At 35.4% G+C, this 12137-nt stretch overlaps 1 protein-coding gene across 1 annotated transcript; it reads left to right on the top strand.

The window, feature by feature from the left end:
• Window positions 1-5: 5 nt before the first annotated feature.
• Window positions 6-1347, top strand: LOC124917450 (beta-glucosidase 44-like; the record flags this gene model as incomplete). Its single annotated transcript, XM_047457888.1, has 6 exons — window positions 6-152; window positions 249-364; window positions 450-670; window positions 743-774; window positions 860-962; window positions 1067-1347. Coding segments are annotated over 6 exons (900 nt in total), but the record flags the coding sequence as incomplete, so codon positions are not given.
• Window positions 1348-12137: the final 10790 nt, after the last annotated feature.

The following is a 12137-nucleotide window of genomic DNA, read 5'->3' as shown; positions in this document are numbered from 1 at the left end:
GACACGATGATGGATCGCATGCACCGGGGAGATGCTCTAAACCTTATGGAAATTGTTCTGAAGGGAACTCTGGTACAGAACCTTATATTGTAGCTCATAATATACTCTTGTCTCATGCATCCGCGGTTCAAAAATATAGAGAAGAGTATCAGGTTCCATTTATTTTCTTCCATCTAAATATTATTGCATTGCAGTAATTTTTAAATATATTAATTATGTCATCTATTGATTTTATTTATTATATATAGGGAGTGCAAGGTGGACGCATTGGAATTGTATTAGATTTTACTTGGTATCAACCTCTTACCAGAGGAAAAGCCGATAATTATGCTGCCCAACGAGCTAGAGATTTTAATATCGGATGGTAAGATTTTTCAAAATTAGACGTCACTTATTATTTATAAGAAAATATATATTTTTTTTAAAAAAAAATTAAATAACTTGTACAGGTTTTTACATCCCATAACTTATGGTGAGTATCCTCGAACCCTTCAAGAAATTGTTGACGAACGACTTCCAAAATTTACAAAAGAAGAAGTTAAAATGGTGAAGGGCTCAATAGATTTTGTTGGAATTAACCATTACACGTCAAATTATGTCTATTACGATGCCAACCGACCTAAACCAGAGGTTCTTGCTTACAATATGGATTGGAACGCTTCATTTACATGTAAGGCTATTTTTTTCATTTAAAAGTTATACTTTAATTTGTATCCTAATATTTTTTTGGTTTTTCTTGCAGATGGAAAGAATGGTGTTCCTATTGGCCCAAGGGTAAATAAAATGTGGATTATTAATTTTAGTTTTGTAGATAATAGATTTTCTAACATTGTCCAATTTGATTTTTGACATGTTTTAGGCTCACTCTTCTTGGTTATACAATGTGCCATCGGGAATTTACAACGTGATCATGTACGTAAAGGAGCGATACGGCAATCCATCTATGATAGTGTCCGAGAATGGTATTATCTCATTTATAACCGTGTTTGATAACTTGTATTATTGCATAAAAAATATGACCTAACAAGTTTTGAATTGATTATACATATTTTGGGTGTGTGTGTAGGAATGGATGATCCAGGGAATGTTACTCTTGTTGATGGTTTGTATGACAATCATAGGATTGATTATTATAGGACATATTTGAGCAATTTAAAAAACGCGGTTGATGATGGTGCAAATGTTAAAGGCTATTTTGCTTGGTCATTACTTGACAACTTTGAATGGAGACTCGGCTACACGTCCAGATTTGGAATTGTCTATGTTGACCATAAGACCCTTAATCGATATCCTAAGATGTCCGCGTATTGGTTCAAACAGCTATGCGAGAAGACTATCAAGCACTAGCTTCAACATTTAGGATTAGGTTCATTTTTTTAAAATATCTCCAAACTCGTTAGTTAGATTATTATGTTCATTTTTTTAAAATATCTCCAAACTCGTTAGTTAGATTTTATGTTTTATTTTTTTTTGTTAGTGAACATTTTTTTGCTTATGTTTTTCTTTCTACGTTCAATTGATTAATCTCGTTGTGTTTTGGATTTGTTTGATGATTAGGTAAACAATAGTGTTTTTATATTGTTTTTGTCCACGAGTATCATTTATATCTTTTTGCATGAACTTATTTTTTTAAATATTATGTTCAAATCGCCAATCTTATATTTTTGTCTTTTTCTTTTTCTTTATTATTTATAAAAAATAATAATTAATCTATTAATGAAGTCCCATTTTAATAATGATATAATTATATTTTTATAACTTTTTTTCACATATTCATACAAAATTTGAATTATTTTCTTCCCTAGTTGACTTTGAAAGCAATTTTATGATTAGTCCTAAAGTGAATACTAAATTTTGAATAATTTTTCCACGAAAAAAATTTATAAAAAAAAAATATTGAGTTTTAAAACATTTAATAATTAGATAATATTAATTGAATAATTATGTTTCATCCTTCTCATTTTAATAGTACATCTACATTTATTATTAATTTAGTTTTAAAAAAAAAAAGTAGATTACAATCTTTCAAACTATGTTTTCAAGAAAGATTATTAATTATAAAAGTATTTTTTCAAAATTATTTTATAGTGAACTCAAAATATTATATTTTTTAAGTTTATATAAAAAAACACAATACAATTTATGTAACTTTCTTAATTACATCTCTCAATATACAAATATTTATATACTAGGTCAATTTTATACTAGGTCAATTGTATCTATTTTGACTATTAAATATTTAAATTTAGACTAACCAAGTTTATTTATAAATAAGTCAACTGTATTATATATGAGGACGATTAGATCTCCTTGTTCTCAACTATAAAAAAATAACTTATATTGTCATATCAAAATAGCATTACAAAAATATAACAATTCCAAAAACCTCATAAATTTAAATTTTTACCTAGATATATAATCACCACCTCCCAATATAAATCTTGTCATTTATCAAATAACTCTCTCAAATTTACATTTTTGTAGGGGTTAACAATTCAATAATGTCATCCATTACACTTTCAGATAAATTGTAATCAGATTTAAGATTTATAAGTCTAGCAAAGTTGCTGACAAATGTTATGATTTGTATCTCCCAAATCCGACCTGCTTGAAAATAATCTGTAAAAACACAAGAAAGAAGAATACAAGAACACAAAGATTTATAGTGGTTCACTCAAATTGAGTTACATCCACTTCTGCCACCATCAGATTTACTATGAAGAAGAAGAAGGAATACAGAGTTTTTGTCTCACACTTTATCTCTCTAGAATTATGTCTACACAATGTAAACTCTTAATAATCACATATTTTTAGGGTAAACATTCAGGTAATAAACCTAAATAACTTTGGTCAGGCCCAAGCCCAAACCCAATAAACTCTAATTAACAATGTAGAGTTTATTATAAGTGTAGGCTCCATAACTCAACAATCTCCCACTTTGTAACTTCATCATCTCTCGATCGGTAGTGACTTTCCATTCGGTGTCTTAACGAAGAAGACCAACTGAAGTTGCACACAACTTCAGTTTCTCATTTGTCACAGCTTTCGTCAACATATCAGCTGGATTCTCACTCCCGGGAATCTTCTTAAGAGCTAATACTCCATCTTCTAAAGCTAACCGGATGAAATGATAACGAACATGTATATGCTTCGTTCTGCTATGATAAACATGATTCTTTTTCAAATGAATGGCACTCTGACTGTCGCATCGCAACACACTTCCCTCGTAGTCTTGACCCAATTCTCGCAAAAAGGGTTGTAACCACATCATTTCCTTAGCAGCTTCTGTCACAACAACATATTCTGCCTCACAACTAGAAAGAGCAACAATCTTCTGTAATTTTGAAACCTAACTGATTGCAGTACCTCCTAGAGTATAAATGTACCCTGTTGTGCTCTTCCTACTATCAACATCATCACCATTGTCAGCATCAACATATCTTTCCAAACCCATATTAGACTTTCGAAAACACAAAGCGAGACCCGTATTTCCTCTTAAGTATCGTAGTATCCACTTTAATGCTTCATAATGTTGTCTACCCGGGTTGCTCATGAATATGCTAACAACTCCCACTGCATGTGCTATGTCTGGTCTTGTGCAAACCATCGCATACATAATACAACCAATGGCAGAGGCATACGGAACAGTGGTCGTGTAATTTTTCTCCTCCTCTGTTGAAGGCGAATGATCTTTAGATAGTCTGAAGTGACTAGCTAAGGGGGTAGTAACTGGTTTTGCATCATACAAGTTGAACCTGCTAAGAACTTTCTTTACATATTCTTCTTGTGAAAGCTTGAGAACTTCTTCATCCCTGAAAATTCTCATCCCAAGGATTTGTTTAACAGCACTCAAATCATTCATTGCAAACTTTTCAGACAACTCTTTCTTGAGCTTGTTAATCTCATACAAGTTTGCTCCAGCAATCAACATGTCATCAACGTAGAGGAGCAGAATAATGTACGATTTATCAAATCTCTTGATATAACAACAATGATCAGCTTCACACCTTAGAAAATTGTTACTTTTCATGAAGCTATCGAACTTCTTGTACCATTGCATTGGAGCCTGTTTCAAACCATACAGACTCTTCTGAAGCATACACACAAGCTCATCTTTTCCTTTGATTTCAAATCCTTCTGGTTGTCGCATATAAATCTCTTCATCTAAATCACCATGAAAAAAAATAGTTTTGACATCCATTTGTTGAAGATGAAGGTCTTCTTTCACAACCAAACTCAAAATAGTTCTGATTGTCATCAATTTAACTACTGGAGAGAAGATTTCATTGTAGTCAATACCTTCTTTCTATTGAAATCCTTTCACAACCAACATTGCCTTGTACCTCATAGTTTTATCATGTTCTTCTTTAATCCTGAAGATCCATTTGTTGTGAAGTGCTTTCTTTCCCTTTGGTAGCTCAGTGAGCTCCCAAGTCTGATTTAACATCAAAGAATTCATCTCATCTTTCATAGCAGACTCCCACTTAATCGATTCATCAGATTGTATTGCTTCCTCATAAAATTCAGGTTCACCTCTATCTGTCAACAAGATATAGTTCAGAGATAGAGACCACCTCTCAACTGGTTTTCGATTCCTTGATGATCTTTTCAACTATATAATCGGTGTTTGTTGATTTACCTCTAGGGCCATGTTCTCAACGATTTCATCTTCAACAACACATTGTTGTTCTTCGACAACCGGTATATATTCAACTGAAAATTCTCTCAAATCAACTGTACGAGTCTCTTTCAACTTGGAATCACCATCTGATGTCTTCCCAACACAATCTTTGTAGAGAACCTGTTCATTGAAGATAATATTTCTGCTACGAATGATCTTCCGATTTTGATTATCCCAAAAACGATAACCAAACTCAATATCACCATAACCAATGAAAAAACATTTATTAGACTTTGAATCAAGCTTGATCCTATCACATTCATTAATATGAACATATGATAAACAACCAAACACTTTCAAATAAGAAAGGTTTACCTTTTTATTACTCTAGGTTTCTTCAAGAATTCTGAATTCAAGGAATAGAGGGTCCCCTATTTATCAAATAGCCAGCAGTATTTATAGCTTCTTCCCAGAAGGTTTTAGGCAGCCCTGCATGCAATCTCATGCTTCTAGCACACTCGTTCAATGTTCGATTCATTCTTTCAGCTACTCCATTCTCTTGAGGCGTTCGGGGAACAGTCTTCACCATACTGATCCCATTCTCAGCACAATACTCTTTGAAATCTGAATTGATATATTCACAATCGTTGTCGGATCTCAAGCACTTAACTTTCTGATTTGTTTCATTTTCAACCAAAGCCTTCCACTTCTTGAAAATAGCAAATACTTCAGACTTGTGCTTCATAAAGTAAACCCATACTTTTCTTGTTGAATCGTCTATAAAAGTCACATAATAGTATGATCCGCCAATAAAAGAAACAGGTGCAGGTCCCCACACATCAGTGTGTATCAACTCTAGTCTTTCTTTCTTGAGCTCCTTCCCAATTTTTAAGAAACTCACCTATTTCTGTTTTCCAAGAATGCAGGTTTCACATAACTGATGTTCAACAGACTTCAGTTCTGGAATCTGCCCATTCTTTAAAAGAATTTTCAACCCTTTTTCGCTCATATGGCCCAACCTGCAATGTCACAGCTCATTATTCTTCGACTCATCAACTACAGTAGTATAACGTTCCAGTTTTGTGACCTCGAGCAACAACTATTGCTCCTTTAGTCACTTTCCACGCACCATTTCCACAACTGAAATTATGACCTTCTTCATCAAGTTGTGTAACAGAAATCAGATTGCGCATTAAACCTGGAATGTGTCTCACCTTATTAATCTTCCAAATAGAACTGTTTTCCATCTTCAATTTGATGTCCCCCATGCCAACAATATCCAGTGGCTCACCATCTGCGAGATAAACTTTCCCACAGTTTCCAGCCACATAATTCTCCATTAATTCTCTGTGTGTAGTGGTGTGGAAAGACGCTCCCGAGTCCAAAACTCATGAATCTATCGGGCTATCAATAGATAGAAATAACGCATCAATGACAGATTTTGTAACAACGTTGGTTGCATCATTTTTATCATCACCATTTTTCTTGAAACTCCCTTTTTAATGTCCTCATCTTGAAAATGTGAATGTCGTATCCCCGAAGCGAAAGGAAAATTGTCATGTATGCAACTTCCAAGGTGATGACTTTTCGATGCTTAATGCCCACTATGATATGGGGACTGATTTGAGTGATGCCCATGTGTTCTCTATAGACGTGTCATCACGCCTCTAGATCGTCGCATGAGACTTTAAGAATCAATAAGGGGAACATAAGAAAGTGATTCACAATTACAGAATAACCCGTGTTATCCTTATGCAAAGACGGGTTGTTTTATTTTTTTTAGTTGTTTTTCAACTTAGTGTCAAGTCGCCAACACAACAAGGGCTTTTCCCCTCTACAAGAAATGAATCTGTTGTAGGTTACTGAAGTTCCTCAGCAGAAGGCTTACTTTCTTTGCTTTGGCTTTTCATGGCCCGCCCCAAAAACGGCTCTTTATGCTTAGTCTAGTCCATAACAAGACGTCCGTCTTCTCAGGCTTCATTAGAGTAAGACCCTTGCTTCCACACAGAAGGCTTGCCCTCCCGTATTGCGTCAATCAATAAGGAATGAAATGATTGTGACAAGATAGCAAACAAAGGTTAGTTTGTCTAGAAAAATAGAAGAAGATAAGACTGCCCTATGGTTAGGGTAAATAGCGCGCCTAAGCTCACAAGCAATGTATTATCGATTGTCAGACATATACCGCTCCTTCATTTTTGAAGGTGACATCACCCGCATTCGGCACACCGTTCATGATAAGGAAATCAAGGTGCGAGACTTGGTCGTATTCCCGAAAAGGATATCGTAGACGCTTTGCACTTGGATTCCGCCTTAACGAGGGAGAGGGAGGAAATGGAAGTAAGAAGCGGTGATAGACTACATCAACTTTACCACTATTTTCCATAGATCCAATGTGTAGACACCCTATTTTTCATGTGACTCGGCATGGGAGAAGAGGGTTGCACACTTTCGCGTTCAGAGCATTGTCCGAGTGAGTAGGCAGGGCCTACCAAGCATAGCTTTCTTTCAGAGGCTGGGCTGCTTCCTTTTTGGCGCCCGCCCAAATGACAGAATTAATATTAAAAAAAGTACGAGATTATTTGTCATTATAGCGGTTCCTTCTGATCCTATCAAACTGTTGAGGACCTCTTTGTTCTACCGAGGAAGGACCTTCTTGAGTACAGGATAGGTAATTTATCATAGAGCTAACCTATTCGTTATGGGGAATCATTGCTCCGGGCCAAATAGAGTTTACCTATGGCACCTGCCCCTCAGTTCGGATTGTTTTCTGCAACTCGGGAACATGAAGTTGGAATCGCTAGTAATCGCGGATCAGCATGCCGCGGTGAACTTTTCTTCTGAATCCAAGACTTTATTCGAACTTTCAAGCAGTACTGACCACTATTCCATCCAAAGCATGATTTCTAGAAATGTTTGTGGAAAGGTTGAAGTGAGACTTGTGAAGATAGTGTGAGTTACTCAACTTCGATCGTAGGGATCAATTTCTAGTCGCATAGCTTCATAATAATTCTGTAAAGCTTCCGCATAATTTCCTTCGGATTGAGCCGACATCCGTTACGGTAAGATCAAATATTTCGAGCCGGCTTCCGTGGAAAATTCAGACTTTCTTTTTGATGCTGCGATCACATAAAAACGAGTAACGCGTAAGAACCTACCCTTGGGAGGGGACCGTCCGTTCTTACGCCTTACGCCGCGCCGATTCAGGAGCGGGCCATTACAATAATAGAATGCAAGGGAAGGCCCAGGAGAGGCATCTCGACTGCTGCCATTGAATCAGTTGAGTTTGGTGCTATCGTTTTCGTATATAAGAGAAAGGCTGCACATACGAGTTCGTAATGGATAAGCGCTCATTTTCTAATTCTTCGTTTTTATTATTATTCAAGAATCATTAAGCATGAGGGATTAGTAATAAACAAGATAAAATATTGCAAGTATTCATTATTTTTCCTCTTTTGTTTGTAGAATATAAGCGAGGAAATTTAATTCAATACATTACAAATAAATGAACATAAAATTGATCTTTTATTCCTTGTCCTTTTCCATTTCTCCCTTCTGGTTTGTCTTGGCTAGTCTCTCATAGGTGTCTAGCCATTAAAAGGTTGACACTCTCGGTCGAGGTCTTCACTTTCTTCGTTTTGCACCCAATTGGAAAAATAGGAGGCGTACAACTCGTCTTCGATCACGACTAGCTTTATGTCTAAGACTTCTCTCTCGGAGGATGACATCTTGTCTAACCCGAATGTTTCGTGGTTCTGCCCACACTTTGACAATGTGCTTCCCAAATGGTGGAGATTGTCGCGTTGAGTATAAACCTAACTACATGACAAACACCAAAGACAAGAAAACATTATGTCACATTTTTCGTTCTAAAGGGGTTGCCCAAAAGAAAGAGGGGATCGATCTCGAGACCTAGGTCAAATTACACTCTTAGTTGAGGTCTTCACTTTCTTCGGTTTGCCCCAATTGGAAAAATAGGAGATGCACAACTCATCTTTGATCACGACCTTTAAGTCTAAGACTTCTCTCTCGGAGGATGGCATCTTGTTTAACTCGAATGTTTTGTGGTTCTACCCACACTTTGGCAATGGGCTGCATAAATGGTGGAGATTGTCACGTCGAGTATAGACATACGTACATGACAAACACAAAAGACAAGCAAACGTTATGTCGTTTTTTTCGTTCTAAATGGTTTGCCTATATGGAAGAGGGGATCGATCCTAAGACCTAGGTCAAACTTCACAAAACATCACTCAAACATTTAGAACATATTGTCATTCTCATTGGATAATCTTTGCACATAATACTCTAGTATACTAGCTCAAAACAAAGGGCGTTGTGTCCAAGATTAGAACCAATGGACGTACGTAGAAGGGCGAAGGTGGGTGATGTACCATTATTCGCACTTTTTTTATTTTTTGTTTTTTAAGATTTTTTTAGTGTAAAAGAATATTTTAAAATGATCAAGATTTTACTTCGATCTAAGCATCGATGACTCTCTCCAATAGAGTCACGTGAAAATTTGTAACGTCTAAAATCGGTTAAAGCATTTTTCTAACTCGCTAGTTTTGCCTCATAACTTACATTCCTCTCGAATCTCAAGTGAGATGAAGAACCAAAATATTAGGTTGAACTAGAGTCTAACTTAATGTCGATTTTATTCAATCCAGTGACTTGCGTTCCACTCGAACCTCGTAAAATGAAATAGGAGAATGACTTTCTCAAAAGTCATCTCGCCTAAAGTGAGGTGAGGAACCAAAAATAGGATTTAATGAATATCGCTAAACTAGTTTTGATCTTTTAGAGTCGCCGCCCAATTTTCTCTTTAAAAAATTTGGAAAATAAAATTATTTTACGTTCTCGAACGTGAATTAATGAGATTCCAATCAAGGTTCGGTTACGTGAGAAAGGGTCTCGACGCTAAGTCTCACTTGTTCATCAAATAATGGTATTTACTATGGGTAAATCCAAACCTAATCATGTAACTAAATGTATCGATTTGTCCCTAACGCATGCGTCTAGGTTATTATCATGGTGTGAAAAATAAAAATATAAGATTGAGATAAGTACATATAGACGAAGGCGAGATCTCAAAAAAAAAATACTAGTAGATCTAATAGATTCAAAACAACCCTAGGAGGCTTTTAGAATCATTGTCCAAGTGTTAAGCATGACCTAAGTACCCTCATTCGAAAATGGCTTAAGAACTCACAAGTAGCAAGGGAAGATCTAGATTCCTTGCCTCTCTGCTCTAGTTTGTCTCCATCTCCTCCCCCAGTGCGTACTGCCTCAAAGTTAAGGCCCTCGCCCCAATTCTTCATGTCCTCATCTAATCCCTCATTTTCCCATTTTCTCCTTTTTTTTCTTTGCGGTATATATTGAAGATCTTCTGTCGATGACGAGGCACACGGCTATTATTTTTAGATTCCTGGTCGATTCTCGGTTACGTGACACTTCACAAGGTTAGGTTAGGTTCATTCCTACTTATGATTTTTTCCTTTCAACAGATACAATAATCCGATGGAGATACCACCACCACCTCTACTAATAATAATGTGGAAGGTAATATATTATTTGAAATGAAAAACAAGGACTTTACTTTACTAACTCTGATTATAATATGTATAGTTAAAGAGGATGGAGAGAAAGCAATGTGTAGAATATGCTATGAAGTTTGTGAAGAAAGAAATACCATAAATATGGGGATGTAGTTGTAAAGGTGGGGTTGGATTTATACATGAAGAATGCGCTGTTAAATGGTTCGAGTTGAAAGGGAACACGAAATGCGATGTTTGTGTCAAAGAGTTTCCCACTCAACCATAACAAGTTTGTCGCCACTGCCTCAGACACCACCACCGCCATTCAATTCGTGGAAGGAGTTTCTCACACTTGTGTTTAATACAATAACTTAATTCTTCTCCATAATTCTAATTGTAAGTTATTATATCTTGTGTTAATCATAATTGATCTATTAATATATATATATATATATAAAAGATCTAATTGGTACAAATTAATTTCTCTATAGGGTTCTAAGAATCGGAGAGCTAAAGCACTCATAATTATTGCACCTACTTCTTTTGTAGTGGCTATAGCATCATTTTTTTGCTGTATTTATAGGTAACTAACTAATTGACTCTTTTTTCCTTCAATTAATGCCTGCATAAAACCCTTTTCATCATGCAACAGGGAAGGAGGGTGCATTGCACATTTTTTCATAGAGTTCTACTCCGGCGTAAGTGTTTTACCTTTTTCTTCTTTTTCAAACAATGGATTCGTTTAACTTGTCTCTCTGTTCAGCTTGATTTCAAACTGATATACTTTGCAATAATATCATCCGGTCTGGGCTTTGGAATGACAATGATCCTCTATTTCCTATTCGTTCGATGTTCTGCAAGGAGAAATAGTCAATGTTCTATCAAGAAAACAGAACAGCTAGGTTTTGAGATGAAGAGATAAGATAGAGAAAACAAGAAGATAGAGTTATCAGAAAAAAGTGATGATTCATAGGGGTCATCTCCTGTTTTATTGATAAATGAATAAAGTCAGTAATAGTCCTTATTCTGGATCTATCTATCAATCTAAGTATCTTAATAATACTTATATATTAAGTTTAGCCTAAAGTTATCTCTAAACTTATTTTAATACATCTATCAATATAATTTATAAAATACAACTCTATATATATGGGCATTCCCATATTTACAAACTCAATCATCATGGGCATTCCCATGTTTACATACATTATATACTTATTTTAACATTCTCTCCTCAAGGTGAACATCCTTGAGGTTCAACTTGGACAAGTTCTGAAATTGTTTTATCTCCACAACTTTTGTAAAAAAATCTTCAATTTGTAAGTGTATATAAATTTGCTTCGGGACAATGAAACCTTCTTTGAACTTGTCTCTAGCAATATGACAATCTATTTCTAGATGTTTCGTCCTCTCGTGAAAAACTGGATTTTCGGTTATAAGTATTGCCGCTTGATTATCAAGCATACAGTAATAGGCAACTGTACAGATTCTTTTAAATCAGTTAGAATATATGAAATCCAAAGAAGTTCACATACCGAGGATGCAAGACTGCGATATTCTGCTTCAGCACTTGATCTCGAAACAGTTGTTTGTTTCTTTGTTTTCCAAGATATAATTGAATCACCCAATTTAATACAGAAACCTGATAAAGACCTACGATTATCTGAGAAATTTGTCCAATCTGCATTTGTATAACACTAGATGATTTTGTTAGTTTTGTAGGGATAAAAAAGACCAAGTGATAAATTACCTTTAAGGTATCGCAGAACTCTTAGAGTTGATTCCCAATGGAGTACATTTGGTTGGTGCATGTATTGACTAAGTTGTTGAACAGAAAAGCAATATCTGGTCTTATGAAATTTAGATAAATAAGCCTACCAATAAGCCTTCTTTATTTTTCAGGATCTTTTAAAAGATCATAACCAGTTTCTTCTAATCTGAGTCCTTTAGACATAGGAGTTTTTTCTGGCTTGGAACTAAGT

The sequence above is a fragment of the Impatiens glandulifera genome, unplaced genomic scaffold, assembly GCF_907164915.1.
Source record: "Impatiens glandulifera unplaced genomic scaffold, dImpGla2.1, whole genome shotgun sequence".
Taxonomy (NCBI): domain Eukaryota; kingdom Viridiplantae; phylum Streptophyta; class Magnoliopsida; order Ericales; family Balsaminaceae; genus Impatiens; species Impatiens glandulifera.
Note: the sequence above shows the minus strand (reverse complement) of the source record. Positions and strands in the feature narration are given on the sequence as shown.